Genomic DNA, 21593 nt, shown 5'->3' on the forward strand with positions numbered 1-21593 from the left:
TTGAGAAATGTGAGGAGAGGGCATCAATGAGGGCAGAAGAGCCCCACAGACAAGACTTGCTCCCCATCTCACCCCTCAACTGGATTATTTCCTGGGACCTACTCCCATTTTTGCTGGGGGTGACTGAAGAGTCGACATTTGAGGGGTGGAGGCGTCCTTTCACTAGTGGCATCTGGCAATTTGGGGTTCCTCTGACTAGAAGAGAAATTCCCAGAGCAGCTACCGCACCTCCGCCCTTGCCAGACACGGTTCTCACCTGCAAACGGCCGGGAAGTTGAGTCCAAGTTAAGCTGAGGCGTTCAGGGGAGGAGGAGGGAGAAAAACCTGCCATTCAAACATTCTAAGCGACCAAAGCGCAGCGTTTCACGCAATTTTCCGCTATGAAAAAGGTGCACCTGGAATCCGCAAAGCTGCCTTTCGGCTACGCAGCTTCCCTCTAAAAGCCGTCCTCACGGACAGCCCCGACCCGTGTCTCCGCCCGCGCTGAGACACGTGAGGAATGCAGGCAAGCCAGCTGTTGATTCCAGGGGAGGGGGAAGAGCGGGGAGGGGGAGGGGCCGAGGGCTGGAGCCGGGAGACCCGAAGGAAGCCAAACTCGCCGAAGGGAAAAGTTTGGGCGACCCTCCCAGGGGGGTCCCGATGCTCGCCCGAGGGGGCGCAGTCCAGACCCTTCGCCGCCAGCCGCGTCGCCTCCTGCGGGACTGCGGGCGGCTTTGGGTATCAGATCCCCCGGGACTGTTGTCACCCGCGGCCCAAGTGCGGCGTTTCTAGTCCTCAGGATCGAGAAGGGGAGCGGCTGCCGAGCGCCTGGATCCCGCTTCCTGCGGCCGCTTCCCTGTCGGCCAGCGGCCAGTCCGCCCGCTCAGAAAGTTGGAGGCGGCCCCTTCGCCGCCGCTCTTCCCGCCCTTCCTCCGGCCAGGGCGGCCCGGCCCAGCCCTCGCCCCCCGCCCGCCCGCCTTCCTCCGGGGGGACGCGCAGCCCGGCCCGATGAGCAGCCGCCAGGGTAAGGGGCGCCGGCCTGCGTGGGTGGGTGGGGGCGCTGTCGCGGCCACCCACGGGACCAGGGCGATTCGGGGCTGCTCAGAAGGAGCTTCTGGGTCGCTGGGACCCGCTCCCCCTCCTTTGCGGGGGCCCAGAAGCAGCGGCCTTTCCGGGCGCGGGACTTGGACCGGCCGGGCAGGAACTTTCTCCTCTTTTCCGGATAGGGGGAGGGGAAGGGGGAGGCGGGGATGGGGACTTCCAAGCAGAAGTCCCGGAGGCGCCCCAGGCAGCAACCGGAGCTTCGGGAGCGGGGCTGGGAGGGGAGTCGGAGCCCCCGTGCCGCCCATGAGGGGCTCCTGGCGAGTCCATCTCCCGGGAGATGCCCGCCGTGTGGACCTCAAACGCCGGGGTGTTTGCTCCTTTTCTGTCCCCTCCCCCGAGATTGGTGCTGCTAGAGGGTCTGCAGTCAGGCGTTTGTCCTCCCAGGGGAGGAAGCCCCCTCCTACGCACTTAGGCTGTAGGAAAGTTGTGCTTCTAGTCCTTATGAATTGGGCCTTTCTTTTCAAAAGCTTCTTACCTTTTCCTTCTAACCTTGAGCCCTGAAGGTGGTCCTGAGCCAAGAGTGTCTCCAAGACAGGGGTCTCCAACCCTGGCAACTTTAAGACTTGTGGAGGTCAACTCCTAGAGTTCCTCAGCCAGCTTTGCTTTAAGTCCACAAGTCTTAAAGTTGCCAAGGTTGGAGACCCCGGGGTGGACCTGAAATAGAAAACACCTGGCTACTTATTTCCCTGAATTGTTTGGGAGCTCATTTACAGAGCACCCGGCCTAGGGCACATTGCTGCGTGTCTTGTAGGTCTAGGGGTGCACAGAGAGCATATAGGGCCCCCTTCCCAGATCAGCAGAGATGCCGAGCTCCCTCTGGACTTATTGAGAGCTGCTCTTCAGAGTGGGAAGTCCCTGAGATGGGGGGGGTGGTCTAGCCAGGGAGACCAAGCGGTAGTGCAGCTATATAGCTCACCCTTTGGGGCTCCTCCTCGCCCTTCTCAGAATGAAATGCTGAGAGAGGGTTGCATGGGGGGGAAAGGCAAGGAGGAGGGCCAGGAACCTTTCAAACAATGCAAGGCCACTTTCATGGAAGCGCAGCTGAAGCTGGCAGCACTTCCAATCCCCGAGAGAACTTGGGATCACTCCAAAAGAGATTTCTTCCATGTGGAGAATCGGTCCTGTTTAGACAAACCTCCCATTTAGACCGGCCCCATCTAGCTGGGACCTCTGGAACCTCCAGAGCTGCTCCATGGGACAAAAAGTCCTGCTTCTGGACTCCTTTTTGCCTAGATTTTGTGAATGTGGATCCTGGATTCCGATCCCTGTTAGAAAATGTGGAGAGAAAAGGAAAAACTGTCTGCCAGCCACAGGGACCTGCCTGTGAGAAGAAGAGCTGTGTATCCTGGGGAGGGGAGGGGTTGCTGGATACAGCCCCCCCTTCCCCCAGGCCTCCCTCAAGCTTTGCTCTTGCCTTGCAGACACCCAGCGAGCTGTGGCAATCCTGGCCCGCTATCAGGGGATTCTGCAGTCCCCGGAGGAGCAGCCTCTGCGAGCCTCAATTGAGAAAGTGACCCGTATATTTCAGAGCGAGCTTTTCCAGGCCCTGCTGGGTAAGGGTGGCTGGCAACAGCCGAGCGAGCGCACAGGCTGTGCCCCTCCTGGAGGTGCACCTGGGCACAGGCTCTCTTAAACCAGAGCAGTTGCTTGGTGTGTGTGTGTGTGTGTGTGGTTGATGTTCAGGCCTCCTTAGAGCTGCATCCCATGAAGATAGCAGTCTCTTCAGAGGACATTCTGCAGCCTTTGGGCAGCAGAGTCTGGGGGCACTGGAGAGCCTTCTCAGGGGCCATGTTTGCTCCCCCTGATGTCTAAGCTCCGGGTTCTGTGCAGAACAGAGCCGCTTTTTCACTCAGCAGGTGAGACCCACCTGGCTCCTTCTGCCTGGCTCGCTCAGCCAGGAGGGTGAGCCTGCAGCCCTGCAAGGATGGCCGGTAGCCAGTCCTCCTTTTGACCACTCCGTTAGAGAATCACATGCCTGGATTCTGCTGAGGGGCTGCAGGGAAGAATGGCAACCCCTGGGAATGGCATTTGGGAGGGGCTGGTCTTCCCACCCTGTGGGGGGGGGAGAAGATGCAATGGGGGGGCATCAATTTAGGGGCTTGCTTGCTGCTGGTTTGAAAAAATTCTGGGGAAACCTGATTGTGTCTCCCTCAGAGACACAGCCTGCCTGAATGGTGTACCGGGATGCTTAGAAGTGCTTGGGGGGGGGGCTCCTCTGCCAGGGGGCAGGGCAGGAGGGTCTTCTGAGCTGGCCTCTCAAGGCGCCTTTCGGTCTGTTTCCCAGACATCCAGGAGTGCTATGAGCTGAGTTTGCTGCCTGCTTGCCAGCAAGATGGATCAGCCAGTCTGGGGTCTGGGGGCCCCTCCAAGAGCCATGATGCTGCTGACCCAGGGGGCCAAGAGGGCCACCCACTGCAGGTGAGACTGGGGGCACTTTTCCTTTTCTTTCTTTTCCTTACTTTTCCTTTCTTTTCCTTTCCTTTCTTTTCCTTTCCTTTCCTTTCCTTCTGTCTTCCTTCCCTTCCCTTTCCTTGTTCTATCTTCCCCTCCCCTCCTTCGCACCTCTTATAGCTCCCTGGACACCTAATTAGTTCTACCAGTGATGAGAAATTGCACTTAGCCCCACCCTGGGGCCAAGCCATTTTGCCCCAAGCCCCAAATCTCCCTTTGGCTCTGTAACCATATGCTCTGCCCTGCCTTCCCTTTTGGCTGCTGAGCTGGGCAACCACGTGGGGATAACTTTTTGTCGATGAGGAAGCTCCATCAGTCCCCTTGCTTTTTTGTCTTTCTCTAGCCAGTGGTGGACCCCCTACTAGCCCTGGGGAGATCCCAGGCCCTGCAGCCCTTTCATCCCCCTGCCCTGATTCAAGGCTGCCCCAGCCCCAGACTGGCCCAGTCTGGGGCCAGGGGGGAGGCGGGTCCTCAGTTTGGGCATTAGAGTAGCTCCTCCCCACAGGTCCCCCTTTCCCTCCTCCCTCCTGCCTCCATCATCTCCTGCCTTCCAAATGTCCAAGGCCGGGAAGAGAGCCTGGATGGTCAGTTGCCGCTGCTTCCCTTTCATGCTGACCTTGAGGCCTTCTTAACAAGCTGTGTTTTAATTGGCCAAGCCTGAAAAATTAGTGTCTGTGATTTTCAGTGCTTATTTTTTGAAAGAGGAAAGAAAAAGTCTCCCATTCTCATGGCAACAGCAGACAGAATTGGCAGGTGGACGGCTGTAGCCCGGTCAACAGCTTAGATGCCCAGAGGAGCAGATTTGAGAAAAAAATCACTCCAGGAGGAAGGATTAGCAAATAGTCATAGCTCTCCGCCACTGCTAATCAGCAGGAATCTTAGGCAAGTGTGCAAATAATCTTCCAAGCTTTTAAAACCATCTCAGCTGCTGCCATGCTACAAGTGGAGTTGCAGGGGGTATTAGCAAAAAGAGGCTTCCCCTCCTCCCTCCTTGTGCCTCCTCAGGATGGCTGTGAGCCTTTGGGGGGGGGTTTCCGTTGATGCAGCCAGGGCTAACCCTGGGGGTGCATGGCACCCAGGGGTCACGTCCTTTGCAGCTCGGTGGGCTTTTTCCTCTTGCTCCTGAGGAGTCCCACAATCCCAGGTGCAGCCAGACCAAATGGCCAGATGGAAGCCCCCTTTTCTCTGTTCTCCAGAGTTCATGGCTTTCTCAACATTCTAGGGAAGAACAACGGGGGCCACAGAGGCAGAAGCGGTGCCACAGTTGGTGAGAGTGACCCAGAGCAGGACTGAGCTGCCCGCACAAGTCTGCAGTCTGGTGGTGGTGGGTGTCAGCAGCCCCTTACCCAAGGTGAGGGTCTCAATGCTGCAGAGAAGCAGCTGGGGGGGGGGCAAACCCAGGAATGGGAGCAGGGCTTAGCTTCCTGTGAAATGAGATGGGGATGAGAACAAGGCTGTGAAAAGATTCAATTGGATTCAGAGAGGAGCGGGCAGGAGAATTGTGTGTGTGTGTGTGGGGGGAATCTAATTTCTCTCTGGAGTCCAGTTGTGTTTAAGAGCCCTTGAGGCAGCCTGCTTATCTCTTCCCCTTAAACCAGCAGGGTCCTCCTCCAAAGAAAAAAAGAACGAGGCTCTAAAATTTAGGAAACAAAGCAAGCTCAGCTAAAAGGGGTGCCCCCCCCCAGTTTCGCTTGCATGAAGGTCTCCATGCCAAGCTGGTTCTGGAAGTCAGTAATGTCAAGTTCAGGGCTGTGGGGGGAGGAATGATGGTGAAGGAGGGCATATCTGCATCCTGCTTCTGCTCCCAGATTGCCTGCTCAGAGCTTCCCGTTCGATTGCAAGCACAGCCTGCAGTTCAGTGCCTTGGAAGGTCAGCTGTTATCTGGGAGTGTCCAGCAGCCTCTTGAGTGTTAAAAAAAATGGGGTGATGGGCGGTGCAGTGGCCTCCTTGCACTGGAGGGAGAGCCCAGGTTTGGGCCATGAGCACAGCCGATTTCACGTGGGCTCCTTTCCTCTCCGGACATCTTCCTGCTGCTGCCTAGCAACCCAGCTGCTGCCTGCGTGGAGCCAGGAGACAGGCTGGTTGCAGGAATGGCAGAGGAGACCTTTTGGGGGGGGCGGCGGATTGGGGGCCTGGAGTCCCACGTGGCTTCAGCTAGGAGCTCCATCCTGTCCTTGGGGATCCAGCGCCTGGCGCTTCATGGTGGTCATTCACAGCAGCAACGGGGTGGCTGGCTCTGTGCCCCAGGGAGAGGGGCTTTGGGGGGCAGGCATGGGGACAAGGAGCAGAGGAGGGCCTCCTGGCTTCCTCCTTGCTTCACCTCCAACTCCAAGGATCGGGCCACCCTTCCCCCTCCCCCTTTTGTCCAAGTGTGCTCACCTTCAGGCCCCAGGACGTTACTCCACTCCTGAAAAGGAGGGAACAGTCCACTGCCCCTGGAGTGCAGCCACGTGCCTGGCCACCATTTCCAGTCCCAGCAGTTCCCGGTAAAGCGCAGCTGCTCTGGGGAGCAGGAAGGTGAGAGGGGCTGGGGCAGATCCTAACTGGGGGGATCCTTTGAGCCCTGATTCAATTCCTAGAGGAGGAAAGCTGCAGTTTGGATTGAGTTCTCTGGCTTCCTGCTTTCCCTCTGCCCCCTAACCCCATAAGGGCAATACAAGTTGCCCATAGCAGTAACTTTTTCTGCACCCCCCCTTTCTTCTGAGGGGGGGTGCCAGCGTGGTGGTCTATTTGCTACAATAGAGACAGCTTATATGCCAACCATCATCTGTTCAGAGGAGGATTTCTTGGGGGGGGGGTGTTCCTTCTTCAATTCAGAAGCTTCTGTCCTGTTAGTCCCCTGGGCAGATTGTCCAGGGGCAGAAATGGACATGCTCTCCTCCAGGTGACGAAGACGCGCTTGGCATCCCAGGTTGGCCTCGGGGCTTTGCATGCCATTAGGCCACTTGGGCAGCACCAGGTTGGGAGGGATGAATTGGCAAAAGAGGCAAAACATTGGGGTGTTTTTGGAAAGCAACCGAAATGCCTGGAAATGGGTTTGGTGAGCCCTCAACGGTGCCTTTAAGAAATCTCGGCTGCTGGGATTCCAGTTTGCCGGCTGATTGGCTAGGAAGTGAGTGGGTGGGAGGGGGAGGGAACAGCCATTCAGAAATCTGTTGTATTACCTTCCTTCTTTAAAGGGGACCCAGTGAGGAAGGGGGGTTTGAAGGAACAGCCTGCCTCTCCCCCTCTGCTTTTCTAGACCTTGAGATCCAGAGGCCTGGAAGGAAAGTCAAGGGAGATGCTGCAGGGGCAGCTGTTCCTGGCTCTGGAAGGGTGGGCTAGGAGCTCTCCACCCAACATAGGTGGAGGCCTCTCTGAAAGGAAATCTGACTTGTATGTCCACTTAAATGCTACTGTGGGGGGGGGGGGGTGGAGATTTCCCCTGCACTTCCCCACTTTCCCCTGAGCTCAGAAGGGGCTTCCTGGGGCTTCTTGGAGCTGCTGACCATTTGCTTCCAAAGGTGATGAAGTTCCCCATTTGCATTGACTCTGCAGCTGGTAGACTAGGACTCCCACCATGCTCATTTGCCCCCCACCCCCAGGTCTTGATTTGGGCCCCAATCAGGGGTGAAATGCTCCCGGTTTGGACTGGATCGCCCGATCCGGTAGCGATGGTGGCGGGTGGTTCGGAGAATTGGTAGCAAAAATCCCCCCCATGTCCAGCTAAGCTGCACGATCATAAGAGGGTTTTTTTTAACTTTTAAAAGCATTTTTTCTTCAGCTGAAAAAATGCTTTTAAAAGTTAAAACCACCAAGCCATGCCCACAGAACTGGTAGTAACAAATTTTACATTTCACTACTGGCCCCAGTGTCACTGCTGGTGCTTTGGAGGACTGAGTGCTAAACCCTCCAACCAGTTGGATCACCACCTCTCCCTTTGGGGCCTTGCTCTGCAGATGATGCTACTTCCATCTTTTATTGCCTCAGTTTCCCTTGGTCCTTTCTTGGTAACATATTCTCTGACAGGGAGACAGAAGGGCCACATACCAGGGCTGGGCATGATAGGCCTTGCTTTGAATGACTGAGAAAGAAGCTCCAGAGTCACTCAGAATTACGCCGTGCTACTTGTCTGGAGATGGATCCTACCCTTAGTAGGATGTAGGACATGCTACCAAGCCACTTGGTTCAGTTTGGCTTCTGGAATAGAAAGTTCACAAAACAGGCTGAATTGTCATCCTAGTTTACAACATCATGGGAGAGAGAGTGTGTGTCGCGCTCTAGACAAAACCAACAAGGCTTAATGTGGGGCAGGGGTCCACCCAGCATGGATTGTGTTGGTTGTCCTGGGAACCAGGACCCCCCCAAAACCCATATACAAATCAGGTGATTGGGTCCTGGAGGGTCACTTCTCCCCTGCCAGAATGTCCATTGCTGAAATTCTTGGGGTCCACCTCGTTGTGCAGTTTGGGGCACACTCTAGGCTGGCATTGGATTTATTTATTTATTTATTTTGTCACAACAAAAAAAAGGGGGGCCGTGGTGGCTCAGGCTGTAAGATAGCCTGTTATTAAAACACAGCTGCCTGCAATTACTGCAGGTTCTAGTCCCACCAGGCCCAAGGTTGACTTAGCCTTCCATCCTTTATAAGGTAGGTAAAATGAGGACCCAGATTGTTGGGGGGGCAATAAGTTGACTTTGTAAATATACAAATAGAATGAGACTATTGCCTTACACACTGTAAGCCGCCCTGAGTCTTCAGAGAAGGGCGGGATATAAATGTAAATAAATAAATAAAAAAAAACCCAATATATGTAGGTATCATACAAAAAGATTATATAGTATATAAACACATATATGAGTAAATATAAGGAGGTATAAGCATATATATAGGAAGAAGAAAAAAAACAACAATAGGACAGGAACGGTAGGCACGTTTGTGCGCTTATGCACGCCCCTTATGGTCCTCTTAGGAATGGGGTGAGGTCAATAGTAGAAAGTTTTTGGTTAAAGCTTTTAGGATTATGGGAAGAGACCACAGAGTCAGGTAAAGTATTCCAAGCACTGATGATTCTGTTACAGAAGTCATATTTTCTGCAATCTAGATTAAAGCGGTTGACATTAAGTTTAAATCTATTAGTTGCTCTAGTATTATTGCAATTAAAGCTGAAGTAGTCTTTGACAGGAAGGACATTACAATAGATGATTCTGTGAGTTAAACTTAGGTCTTGTCGAAGGCGATGGAGTTCCAAGTTTTCTAAGCCTAGGATTTCAAGTCTGGTGGGATAAGGTATTTTATTGTTTTCAGAGGAATGGAGAACTCTTCTTGTAAAATATTTCTGGACACGTTCAATTGTATTGATGTCAGAGATGTGGTGAGGGTTCCAAACAGGCGAGCTGTATTCTAGAATTGGTCTAGCAAATGTTTTATATGCTCTGGTTAGTAGTGTGGTGTTTTTGGAAAAGAAGCTACGCAAAATTAGGTTTACAACTCTTAGAGCTTTTTTTGCTATGTAGTTGCAGTGGGCTTTGGCATTTAGATCATTTGACATGAAAACTCCAAGGTCTTTAACGGGATGGGGGTCATCTGTAAGGTAATGTCCATCTAGTATGTATTTAGTTTTTTACAACCTATTCGGCCGAATAGGTTGTAAAAAAACGCTTTTAAAAAAGCTCTGACGATCATGTGGCTCAGCTGGGCATGGACGGGGGGAGGCAGGGATTTTTGCTACCGGTTCTCGGAACCACCTGCTTGCCATCACTACCGGATCAGCTAATCCGGTGCGAACCGGGAGCATTTCACTTCTGGTTTTTATGGGAGGCTCCCACTGGGAGGGGGACTTTGGGTACAGATCATGGCGCTCTGTGCTGCTCAAGTGCCTGACTGAGGGCAGGAGGGCTCTCCTTCAATCTCATGCAGCCACAGACCGGAGCATTGTCAGGTTTACCAGAGCAGAAGAAAAAGTGTCCAAGTTGCTGAATTTGGGGTTTGGGGCTGGGCTCGGAATCCCACAATTCCTGATTAAGAAGCGTAGCTAGCATGACTAATAATGGCCCCAAGGACAAATCTACGTTGGTTGGAGGCTTTAAAAAATTGTATTCCACTTTCGGTTTATATATTTGTGTCCTGCCTGTATTACTTTTACAAATAACTCAAGGCAGCGCACATACCTAACCCAACTTCCTCTTCCTATTTTCCCCACAACAACCCTGTGAGGTGGGTTGGGCTGAGAGAGGGGGATTGTCCCAAAGTCACCCAGCCAGTTTTCATGGCTAAGGTGGGACTTGAACTCATCAGTCTCTTGCTTTGATGGATTTTTGTGGGGGTTCCTATTCTGAGAGGCATTTCTTTGATTTGAAAGCTGGTGTGGGGGAGGGGGAGGTAGAAAGGATATGGTTGGAAGAATGGCCCTGCCCAAGGTGTAGATGTTTTGAGAAGAGTCTTTTCTAGGTTCATTCTTTCTCTAGGAGATGAAACACAAATTGCTCTCCGGACAGCTTCCATGCAACAGAGCCTTGCAGGTTGCTCTGCTTTTTCTACCAGGGTTGAGTCAGTTTGCATCTGATGTAGAGGTGGGAAAAAGTCGAATCGTGTGTGAATCATGCTTCGTGTGTAGCACACTAGTGAGGATGTCTATGTTAGCAGGTTTGGGAGCTGCATTTCAGGGGACACAGGAGGGCTGCTGGTGCCATGTCAGGGTGCCATCTAAGCATTCAGATTCTGTGCGCTCTTTGAGAAATGAAAATTTCTAGGGAATTTCTTTGAGGGAAGATAGCTTTTGTAGGCTGGCCTGGCCTGGGTTTCACCTGGGTTAGGTCTACTTAGCCCCAGGATGCCCCAAAGGTAGCAGACTCCTCACGGCTGCCCTCAGAGAGAGCCCTGATTTGACCCAGGCGAGAGGTTGCTGCTCTCTGACCTTGACTGATCTTGGGAAGCTGGCAGGGTTGGAGAGAAGAGAGATAAGAAGCCCAGACCTCCGTCGGTGGGAGGAAGGAAGGAAAGGCCTCCCGTTAAGGGCTCCGCTTCCAGTTGTGTCTCGGATGGGTGGGATGGAGCCGAGGAAGAGAAGGGGGCTGTAAGGAAAGGCTCCTCTGGAATCCGCCAAGATTACAGCCTGGGGTTTCTTGGGCCTTTCCGAAGCCCCCTGCAGTGGGACTTGCCCTGCCCTAGCCTACCTCGCAGGGCGAGTGTCAAGTCGGCAGGAGCAGGCGGAGAGGAGAGGGCCGGGCCGCCTCCCCCACCCCACCCCCGGTGCGGTGTACGGGAGGGCGGCTGCTGCGCCTTTAAGGGCCCCCTGCTTAACATGCTCGGCGCTGCTGCCGCTGCTCTGCGCGCCGATTGGCTGCGGCGCGGCGAACGGGAGCTGCGGGGCGAGCGCGATGCTCTGCCTTCCCCCTTTCCCGTCCAGGGACCACAGGCGGCGGCTGCGGCCCCTCCGCTCTCCCCAGCCGCGGCGGCGGCGGCAGCGGCAGCGGCAGCGGCAGCAGCCCCTTCCTCGTAGGGCTCCAGCAGCCCGCAGAAGCCCCCGCGCTCAGCCGCGGCAGCCGCGCAGCCCCGGGGCCGGACAGGGGTTCGCTCGCTCGGCCTCCCCTCGCGGCAGCGGCAGGGCAGCGGCAGCCTCGGCCGGCGGGGGTAGTGGGCGCCCCCTCCCCGGCGCTCGGCAGGCTCAGAGGACTGGGCGATGCATCGCGGCTGCCGCCGCCGCCGCGGTGATGGTGCGCTAGCGACGGCGGCGGCGTGGCCGGCGCGCCCGCGGAGGTGACGGGCTCGGCGGCGGGCGCGGCGCGGCGGGGTCATTGTCTCGGCGCGGCCAAGATGCACAAGCACCACCACTGCTGCCGCTGCCCGGAGTGCTACGAGGTGACGCGCATGGCGGCCCTGCGGCGCATGGAGCCCCCCAGCTACGGCGAATGGCAGCAGCACGAGCAATTCGGCGGCGGGGGCGGCGGGGGCGGCTACGGGGGCTACGGCTCGCAGACGCTGCCCTCGCAGCCTGGGGGCGCCACCCCCACGGCCCGGGCCAAGGGCAAGCTGGTGCCCACCGCCCGCGACAGCGCCCCCCCCGCGCCGCCCAAGCAGGGGCCGGCCAAGGGGGGCGGCGCGGCGGGCACCCCCAAGATCAACGGCAGCAGCCCTGCCTGGTGGCCCGAGTGCACCTGCTCGAACCGCGACTGGTATGAACAGGTGGGTGCCGCTTCCCGGGCGCGAGGGGGAGGCGGGCGGACGAGGCGGGGGATCGAGGCCTCACCGGGCAGGGGCGCTCCCAGACCTGCCGCCGCCGCCCTCGAGTGAGCAACCGAGCGGTCCACGCGTGGATGCGCCCTTCCCTTAACCCAGGCCAAGCAGCCGTTGGGAAGGCCCCCAGTCCCCCGCTTCTGATCAAACGGGGCTGGCGGACCTCGGACCCTTCGGCCCGACCCAGAAAGGGGTCGGGAAACCCCCCTGCCGCAGCCGCCTCGGCGACATCAACGGAGAAAATGGATGGAGCCTCACGCGAGGCAATAAAATGGAGGCTGTCTCGGTGGGTCCCCGCCTTGCGCGAGTGGGCCAAGCCGCCGTTGCTGGGCTGCCTCGCCCCAGCCCAGCCCTCGAAGGGCAGAATCCTGGGGGCCGTCCAGGGGTAGGGAGGGGGAACAGTCCTGTCCAGTTTAGCCACCTCTGCCTGCATGGTGCCGGCTTCTCACCTTGGCATTGGGCACTGCAGTTGTGGCAGGCCTGCTTGGCCTTTTCCCTAATGCCTCCTGCCAAAGGCAGCTTGGCCAACTCCTGGGAGGGGGGAGGGGTTTAAGGTGGGCAATTTGTGCAGTGTATGTGAAGCTGCTGGGCTCCCTTCCCCCAGAGCTGTCAGATGGAAATGGGTACATGCACATCTCTCTCCTAAGATGGCAGTGGCAAGATCTGTGTGCATGTGTTTGTGTGTGTGTGTGTGTGTGTGTGTGTGTGTGTATGCACGCGTGCCGGAGTGAAGGACGGCTCTGCTCTGGGTCTGGCTGTTTAATACAGTGCTGGTCAAAAGGCACAACGGTGGTGTGATGAAAAAAGGTTTGGGAGAACTGGGGAGGGGGAGGCATTTTGAGGGGATGGCACAGCAGCTGAGCTGGAGGATGGGGCTCGGCTCAGAGAGAGGGCCCAGACAAGCCAAATTGCTCACAGGGATGTCAGGAGGGTTTGCCCTGAGCTCAGCTGCCTCCTCAGGGGAGGGCCGGCTCGCCCTCTGGCAGCCTGACCAAGTGGCAGGGTCCCTCGTGGCCTGTACTGGGTGGGGGGCTGTCTTTAGCAGTGCCAGAAAGGGAGGTGGGGCACTGTCCCGGTTTGCCCCCCGCCTGTGTCCCTGCTATGTGTGCAGGTGCTTCTGTGGGGTTGCCTGGCCTCTCCTGTGGCCACCTCTCTGGCACTTAGGGAAGGAAGGCCTGGCCTGAAGGGCAGTGGGGGGCAGTCAGGCCCCTTGTTCTTGGCCCCACTTTGTCACTGATGTCAGTTTCCAGAAGACTGGAGGGGAATTGGCAGAGCCTGGGGAGGACGGGCTGCTCTGACTGATTTTGTAGGCCAAGAATCTCCCCCCCACACCCTTGAGTCTTTTCAATGCTCCTGTGCCTCCTCCTACCCCCATCATTTTCCAGAGCTAGTGAAGTGGGGATCCTTAGCCAGGGCATAAAGGAACACGCGCCCCTTTGCCACTGTGGAGTGGCCCGGGACAGGGCACACATGCCATGGCAAAGCGGTTGGCAGGAGGGCGGTGCAAGGAGGTAGGTTGATCTGGAGAGGGGGGGCTTCCTGCCCCATGGCTGGTCTGTGCCGTGTGGGAGTGGGGGCCACCGGGAAGGAGCCAGTCCAGGGTTCTCCAGTCCAACTCATCACACCACCATTTGGGGGGGCTTTGGGGGGGTTCATAAAAGTGAGAGGCAGCCTTAGCTTCCGGTTCTCCCACTCTGGAGCACTTGATGGTCCCCAGGATGGGAGCAGAGGAGCTGGAGGGACCTGGGCATCACTGGCCACTTGGAGGTTGCCTGAGGCGAAAAGAGTGGGTGATGAGGGATAAAAGGGGACATGGGGGGCAGATTGATGGGGCGTGCCGAGGGGCTCCCAGCTGAGGGTGGATGGCTGGGGCAGGAGGGCTGTGAGGGTCCCAGAGGTGGGTGCGTTTCCTGAGGCAAGAGGGGGGAGCGAGTGAGGGAGAGGATGGGGCCGAGAAGCTGGAGGTGGGAGGTTGGCAGGGTGAGGTTGCTATGGCTACTCATGTTCTATTCAGAGAGGGAGGGAGGGAGGAGGGAGGGAGGGAGCTTCATCCTGGCACTGGAAGGTGGAGGCGGAGTGGGGGGAGTGGAGTGGAAAGCAGCACAGCTGGGGGAAGCAGGGGAAGTGGGCAAGCCGGCTGGTGGGCTGGCGTGGGAGTTCCAGGCCGCTGGAGTGGTGGGTGGGGGCCGTGGGGAGCCACCCTGCCGCTTCGCCTGGCTCCCCTCTGGGATGTTCTGCCTGTTCTGTGCGAGGCAGGATGTCGGCCACCGCGGGTTGCTCTGGCATTCACTATGACTCAGAGGGAAAGAAAAACCTGCCCCCCCCACCTCAGCTGCCTGGCATTTAGTAGAAGTAGAGCCCTGAGAACTGAGGGCTTCTCCCAGGTCCCCTCCATCCTAGGGACTCCCAGCATCTGCCCCGTCAGAAGGAAGCTTCCATGGGGAACCATTGTGTGCCTCTGACCTGCCCTGTTATGGGGAAGGGATCAGGGTGGCCAGTAAATCACGGGGGATCCTTCCTGGGATTTTTGCCTCTCAGCCCCTTGCACAAATCTGAAGGGTGGCTTCTGGGGTCTTCCAAGCCAAGAGAGGCAATAGGGGAAGCTGCAGTGGTGGGCTGGTGCCGGTTTGGACCGGTTTGGATGAACCGGTAGTTGTGACCTGCAGGTGGGCCTGCCCATACCACCCCCAGCGCTACGCCGTCCTGTTTAGCCGTGTTTTTTAAGTTGTGCGCACGCTCACATTTTCGGTGCTGGGACGGTTGTTAATTCATGTGCCACCCAACTCTGGGAAGCTGTAGCTGTTTCCAGCTTCACCTGCGCTTTTCTCTTGGGTCTGCAATGGGGTGCCCCTCCCTTTGCGTTGCCTGTTGTGCCCAGATGTGCTATGGTGGTCCTTTCCTACCAGTGTGTGTTCCTCTGGACACCGTTCTCCCACCCAGGTATCTGAATAGAAGGCCTCCAGCGATAGCAGTCAACCATTTTCCCTGACCCATAGATTCTGTGGATCCCTCTACTGGGAGCTGTTTGTGCACTTGAGACAGTTTTCATGGGGTCTTTATGCTGGGGTTGTAATGGGCTGGAACCAAACCTTGTTGGTCCACATTGATTCCATCAGGAGGGATTTCCATTTCTCATTCATTGACAGGTTTAGTGTCAAGGGTCTACCATCCTAGAACATCCTGCTGGCCCTGGGCATGGTGGTCTCTTGGGGAGACTGATAATGGTGTGATACCACCTTTTAAAGGCAGAGCTTGGGTAGTAGACCTGTGAGACAGAAGAAGGGTCTTCAGATCCCAGGCAACCTCCAGGCAGATCCTGTAGATCACAAGGGATGCAGCCTATTTTCCCCAGATTCTTCCAGGAATTTTATCTCATCTCTGAATCTCCATGGATAACGTTAGGTCCTTGATGCAGTAATAATAAAATACGGGGTCCTTATCTTCTCAGACTCTGCTGCCATTGGAATAACTCATGAAGAAGCAGGAGAGGAGGGGGCTGATGTGGGCTTGGGGGATAAGGAGCTTCAATTCCCAGCAAGGTTGTCTTTTCTCCCTCCCTCCTTCCTACCTGCAGTTTTCCTGCTTAGCTGCTGGGGTCATTTCTCAGAAACAGGCCTTTCAATGATACTTGATGCCACAAGGATGGCCAACATTGGCTGATCTTGGAAATGTGGTGAAGTCAGACTCTGCTCCCGGGGTTGGGAATCTGAAGAGTAATTTGGAAGTCAAAAAAGACAAAACAAGCCACTCTGATCTTGTGGCCAAGAAAACCACTTCAGTGTGCCCACGGGAGCCACTCAGAGTGGCACTGAGGGGTTTGTGGCTTGGCCTAGTCCTGAGTCTTGCCAGTCTTTGTGTCAATATCTGATGACTAATTTTTGAGGTGGGGAGGCACTAATTTGACTTTGCTTCTCTTTCTCTCTAGCAGATAACAAACTCGGCTTAGAACCCAATCATAAAATGATTCATTCGATTGCATCGGCTTTGAAAGCTAGGCTGCTGTTTGTGAACCTCCAAATCTTTCTCAGCAGATGCTGAGAATCAGCTGAGGGGCCTCCCTTCTTTTTGGGCTCTCTGACTAGTGTCTGAGCTGCTCAGGACCCTAGAGATGGGCAGGGAGGTTCTCGCTTGGCCTGGGAACCTGCAGTTGGTGGCTAGTGCTGCCTGCTGATCTGTGACATCTGCTCTTAAAATAATCCTAATGTATATCAAGTTGTATTTCACTCTTGTGGCGTGTTTCCCTTTGTCTCTCTAAGAAGCCTGACCTTGGCCATTCTTAGCTTTGATCATCTGCCCAGCTCCCCATGAAAGAAAGAGCCCCCCCCATTCCTCTTTGGGTAGCAGGAGGGTAATTTTGCTGCTTTCCTGCCTACAGAAATCAACCCAACCAACCCCTGTTGGCTGAAAAGACAGTGCCTTCTGAACCTAAAATTGGAGGGGAGGGTCCCTTGAGGCGGAGTAGAGCTGTGCCATTCCCCAATGCTGTGGGAAATGGGGGGCTGGGGTGTTATTTTCAGGCCAGGCTCAGGCAGATTGAGAAATGGCTATCCGGCACTTTCTGGCCAGGCAGCTGCTCCTGGAAGTTTGCCACTGGAAGGCAATGGCTTCAGGTGCTCTTTCCAGCAGCCTTGGAGGCCTTCCCTCTCCCCACATGGCTAAAGGTACTCAGAGGCCATTGGAAAAGCCTCCTTTTTTGGGGAGGCCCCTGCCTCATGCTGACTGGGGGGGGGGCATCGAAGCATAAAATAACTGAGTGGATGTTGCTAAGGGAGACCATCCATCTCTTGCCAGAGCCTGCTTGGGGATCTTGGCCAACCTAGATCTGGAATTCGGGTTTCTAAGGATCAGGTGGGCTGCCCTTTCTCCTTGTGACTGCTCCAGCTCTGCTTCCTCACTCCTCTTGGCCCCAAAGTGAGCCTTTCAGCTCAGAGTCACCACTGGGAACAAGGGGTTCATTTGGCTGGAAAGCCATTCGGGCTGATGAGAGACCATTGTGGGATCCTGAGTGCACTCCGGGCATTTTAGAGAGAGAATGGGAGGCCAAAGGAAGGGGGTGGATGGGGCTGCCAGGCTGATTGCTCCCTCGTACAGAAATGTCTTCCGGTGGAGGGCAAAATCCGAGTCAATGTGATCCGGGCACTCCCTCCCCTCCCCCACCCCAGCTCTTTTCTGTGGATATGGACACAGCCCTCCTTCCTGGCATGTTGGCTTTCGGCTGAATCCGCTCCTGGGCAGTCAAGCCCAGTTGCCCGCTCTGACTGGCAGTGGCTCTGCAGGAGGCTGGGAAGAGGGTTTATCCCTTGGGACCCGGAGGAGTGGGGCTGCCCCCGTCCTCCCGCAGCTGCCCGCTTCGAAAGAAGAGCTGGAGGCCACTTCAGGAGGCGCCGGTGCTGGACAGCTCCTGTCGCCTGGGAAAACGGCGGAGGGGAGGAAACCTGGGAAGACCCGGGTTGGGGAGGGCGCGGGATCGAGGCCCCCACCGCGGAGCCCCCATGGAGATATGAGTCAGGAATGGAAGCAGACAGGTGGATTTAAGATGCACCGAAGGCTGTAAAATTAACCAGTTATGTGGGGTCCTTGGTGGTCTCTGGGCCTGCTTGTTTCCTTGTAGAGGTTTCATTACCCAAACTAGGTAACATCATCAGTGCTAATCGTCAGCCCTGAGATACAAATATTCTCCTTTATTATTAACCAGTTAAAATAAAATCTGAGAGTTCAGTTTGTTTGTGCTCCAAAGGCAACGTTACCTGCAGAATGGGTGGATGGAGGGACCAAAGTTTTGTGTCTGTGTGAGAGAGAGGTGGGGGGAGGGAGAGAGAGAAGGAGGGAGGGAGGGGGAGGGGAGGAAGGAGGGAGAGAGAGGGAGAGGGGGGAGGAAGGGAGGTATGGGGAGGGGAGGAAGGAGGGAGAGAGGGGGAGGGGGGAGGGGAGGAAGGAGGGAGAGAAAGAGAGAGAGGGAGGGAGGGAGAGATAGCTCAGCCACTGGGCTTCTCAAAGTCTTCAAAGAAACCAGGTGTGAAAGGAATGTCACTTGGTGTTGGGTGTGCATTTCTCTCCCCCCCCCGTCCCTCCCCACTTTTCCCTTTTAATGATTTAAAACATCTTTTTCTTCCCAGGTGTCTGTTTTCCCAGTTTGCATTTTCTTGAGCATGTTTGTTGTTATGTAGATTTTGGCTTTTGGGGCAACTTCTCTAGGCGGGTTTTTGGTAATGGATTAATAACTCTTGAGCACCATGGGTTCGGGTTTTGGCAACTGCTTTCTGTTTTCAGTATTTCTTCTACAAGTTCAAACTTGGAACCAAGCGAGAACCGAAAACCTCCCCAATTGAAACTGCCCTCCTGCGGTTGGATGGGCAGGGGGCGGGGAGGTTGCTCTTGTTGGTGTAGGATGGGAAGAAACTCCTTTTTATTTGGCCAGACCTTTGATCTATTTTTAAAAAATAAGGAGTTTTTAAACAATTATCATAAAAATTGTTCCTTGCCTAATTTATTAATTGTGCTTTGTTATTTGATACTGTGCATTTAAAATTACCCTTGAAATCTTGTGTTGTGGTCATTGTTAGCTCCTGGGGCATAGTTGGTGGAAAACAAAAAACAAAAAAAGAAAATATTGCTAAAGATGAAGGGATCTTTTCTTTCTCATCCCTTCTCCTGGGTAATGACAGAACCCAAGAGATTGCTGGATTCTGGATCTGTCCAGGATCTGCCAAAGACTAAGGAGTTGGATAAAGTGGCCATTCCAAATCAGAGGAAAAACCATGTTAGAGTTGGCAAGTTTTTAGTCAGTTGGCAAACAGCTGGATAATTGGGGGCCCTGATCCTGCTCTCCTCCCCCATGGAAATGACACCCCCTTGTGGGAGCTGTATGCCAAGACCGGCCATGCGCTCAGGGGCCGCCCTGGGCAAGTGGAGACACTGAAGAGAACCCACCAAGGCAGCTCAATTCACATGGGTGTCTTTTGCTCTTTCAGGCCAGCCCTTCTCCCATTATTGTGAACACCGACACTCTGGAGCCCAGCCTCTCCGTAAGTTTGCCTCTTCTGCTAGAGTCCCTGCCTCTTCCAAAGGGTCTTGCTCACTTCCAGGAAGCGGCCCTTCTTGGCTGTCCGTTGGGTGGACTCCGTTGTCTGGAGCCTAAGGTAGGGGGTGGGATTGATCACCAGGAGAGGTCTCTCCTCCAGTGGGCCAGCTAGTTCTTGGAGAGGGTGACCCAAAGAGGCTCCCTGGGGAAGACGCCCGTGGACTGGGTCCCTTGCTCAGTTCCTACCTGCCTAAACAATCTGCCTTTCTGTGCTCGTCCCTCGTCCTGAGGGTTTGGCTTCCTCACCCTGACTCTGTGCAGCCAGTCAGCCTCCCTGGGCATTTTGGACCCTAGCAAGGCCCCCAGCTAGGGATTTGGGGCTGTGAGAGGTGTTTATGTGATGACCTCAGAGCTCCTAAAATAAGCAGCACTGGTGTGGCAATGCCTCGTCCTGGTTTATTTCACCAGCATCTGCATTTGTGCAGAATCTGGTTTTAACTGCCCAATAATTCACTGTGACCCTTGAAGGGGATTCAGTGACCAAAAGAGTTCCAAGGCCAGCAGCCTTTTTTCTCTGCCCCTCTCCTGCTTCGTGGCACATCTGATCCGCTTGGGTCAGGAGAGACCTTTGCTGTCCACGTCAAAGCTGGTCTTTGGCCCCTTGGGCTCCATGTACCAGGCATGCCAGAGGGATGTCCTTTATTTCTGGGCCCCTGGAACTCCCTTCTCTCCCCCAGGTGAATGGCAGTGACGGCATGTTCAAGTACGAGGAGATTGTCCTGGAGCGGGTGAGTGGGGCTGCCCTGGTCCGGCCTTCTCCTCCAGTCACCCAAGCCCACCTTCTTCATCCCTGGCACATGCAGGGGGCGGCTCTTTTCCATAGTGGTCTTCAAAAATGGAACTTACTGGGGTCTCCAGTCCTGGGCAAAGCTGAGGCTGGAAGATCCAGCTGGGTCCAAGCCTTGCCTTCCCGGGGCTGCCCCTCCTTGCCCCCGGGCTCTCTGCTTCCCCTTCGGTTTCCTGATCCTCATTTGGAGAGCGGATGTTCACATTGGGTCTCTTGGCAGGGAAACTCTGGCCTTGGCTTCAGCATTGCTGGTGGCACTGATAACCCCCATATCCCCGACGACCCTGGCATTTTCATCACCAAGATCATCCCAGGTGGAGCAGCTGCCATGGACGGGCGCCTGGGGTGAGTGTCAGGGGGTGCAGAGGCCCCGGCCCTGACCCTGCAGGGCTGGTAGGTTTGTCCAGATGAGCAGTAGGTTTGTCCAGATGACCCTTCCTCCCTCCCTCCCCCTCTGCTCTGCGACGCAGGGTCAACGACTGCGTGCTTCGGGTCAATGAAGTGGACGTCTCGGAGGTGGTGCACAGCAAGGCTGTGGAGGCGCTGAAGGAGGCAGGGCCGGTGGTGAGGCTGCTGGTCAGGCGAAGGCAGCCCCCGCCAGAGACCATCATGGAGGTCAACCTGATGAAAGGACCCAAAGGTGAGGGGCTGGGGCCCTGGGGAGGGGGCCAACTGCCACTTGAGCTTACATCCAGAGTCTCAGTTGGGGGGGTCTCACCAAACAGGGCTGGGCGGGAGAGTCAACTGCTTGGCTGTGGGGGGGCTGCAGGAGCTGCTGCTGGCTGGGAAAGTGCCTTGGCCAGAGCAGGCGCTGTGGAGGTTCCTGGTCATGAGCCCCCTCCTCAGGAGAACCTGCTGCCTGGAGGGGCACAGCTGATTCCAGCTGCGGGAGAAGGAGAACATCTCACAGCCCAGCAGGGGAGGGTAGTGTGGGACCTATCCCAGGCTCCCCCCCCAACAGTTCTTGCAGCGAGGCTGGCCATGCTCCTGTAGAGGAGCCCTCTTACCCCTAAGGAAGGAGCCAAGCTGAGTTTCCCTGTTGTTCTTCTCTTGTGCTTCTGGCCATTTGCAGCAGAACGGTTCCTCCTTGCCGAGGGCCTCCCCCTTCTTGAGCATTTGGCACTGCCCTTCTCGGCCCTCCGTTCTTTGCCAACAGCTGACAACCTTAGAGTAGACCTGATGAAAGGGGAATGTCTCCCCACCAATGCAATGCTCCTTCTTCCAGGGCTGGGCTTTAGCATCGCGGGGGGCATCGGAAACCAGCACATCCCGGGCGACAACAGCATTTACATCACCAAGATCATCGAAGGGGGCGCAGCTCAGAAAGACGGGAGGCTGCAGATTGGGGATCGGCTGCTCGCGGTGAGGACCCAGCGGGGCTTCCCTTACGGGCTGTGATGGGCCATGCCATGGAGGTCAGGGGCCGCATGGAGGGCGGTTTCCGGCTATGAAGCATGTCTCCCTGTTCTGTCTGGTTCTGGTACCACCCAGAATCGAGATCCAACCCTCCTGCAGGTTAATGGACTGATTGCCATCGCCAGGCATGGATCCTCCATATTCTGAGGCGCTCTATCTTGTTGGGATGTACGCCGGGGAGGCTCTTGACTTTCAGAGTGGGCTTTGGAGCCCGCTGGGATCTCTCTTGATTTGCTCGGGCATTCAGAGCTTACCTGTGTGCTGCTCTCTTCCCCCTCGCCTCCCTCTCCCAGGTGAACAACACCAACCTGCAAGAGGTGCGGCATGAAGAGGCCGTGGCTGCTCTCAAGAACACCTCCGACATGGTGTACCTGAAGGTGGCCAAGCCAGGCAGCTCCCACATCAATGACCTGTATGCGCCCCCAGACTATGCCAGCAGTACGTCCCTGCCCCCCCTCCAGCTCGGGGAGGAGTGCCCGGCTCGGGTCTGGGTGGCGGCCGAGGGGGGAGGCCGCCCCAGAGCAGCGGAGGCTAAGCCTGGTCTGTCTCCCGCCCTTTG

The 21593-nt window shown here is 56.0% G+C and overlaps 1 protein-coding gene across 4 annotated transcripts in view; it reads left to right on the plus strand.

Annotated features, from left to right (window-relative positions):
• The first annotated feature begins 853 nt into the window (after positions 1-853).
• DLG3 (discs large MAGUK scaffold protein 3) overlaps positions 854-21593 on the plus strand; it is a 40878-nt gene continuing 20138 nt past the window's right edge. For 2 of the 4 annotated variants that reach the window (XM_058197062.1, XM_058197063.1), the window contains exons 1-10: positions 854-1003; positions 2505-2636; positions 3368-3501; positions 4757-4885; positions 18722-18775; positions 19509-19559; positions 19839-19963; positions 20089-20258; positions 20844-20980; positions 21328-21472. In XM_058197062.1, the coding sequence (XP_058053045.1) occupies positions 988-1003; positions 2505-2636; positions 3368-3501; positions 4757-4885; positions 18722-18775; positions 19509-19559; positions 19839-19963; positions 20089-20258; positions 20844-20980; positions 21328-21472 (1093 nt within the window). In that variant the 5' untranslated portion in view covers positions 854-987. The remainder of the gene's footprint in view (positions 1004-2504; positions 2637-3367; positions 3502-4756; positions 4886-18721; positions 18776-19508; positions 19560-19838; positions 19964-20088; positions 20259-20843; positions 20981-21327; positions 21473-21593) is intronic. The other 2 variants (XM_058197064.1, XM_058197065.1) reach the window with 2 other exon arrangements.

Source organism: Ahaetulla prasina, chromosome 11 (assembly GCF_028640845.1).
Source record: "Ahaetulla prasina isolate Xishuangbanna chromosome 11, ASM2864084v1, whole genome shotgun sequence".
Lineage (NCBI taxonomy): Eukaryota > Metazoa > Chordata > Lepidosauria > Squamata > Colubridae > Ahaetulla > Ahaetulla prasina.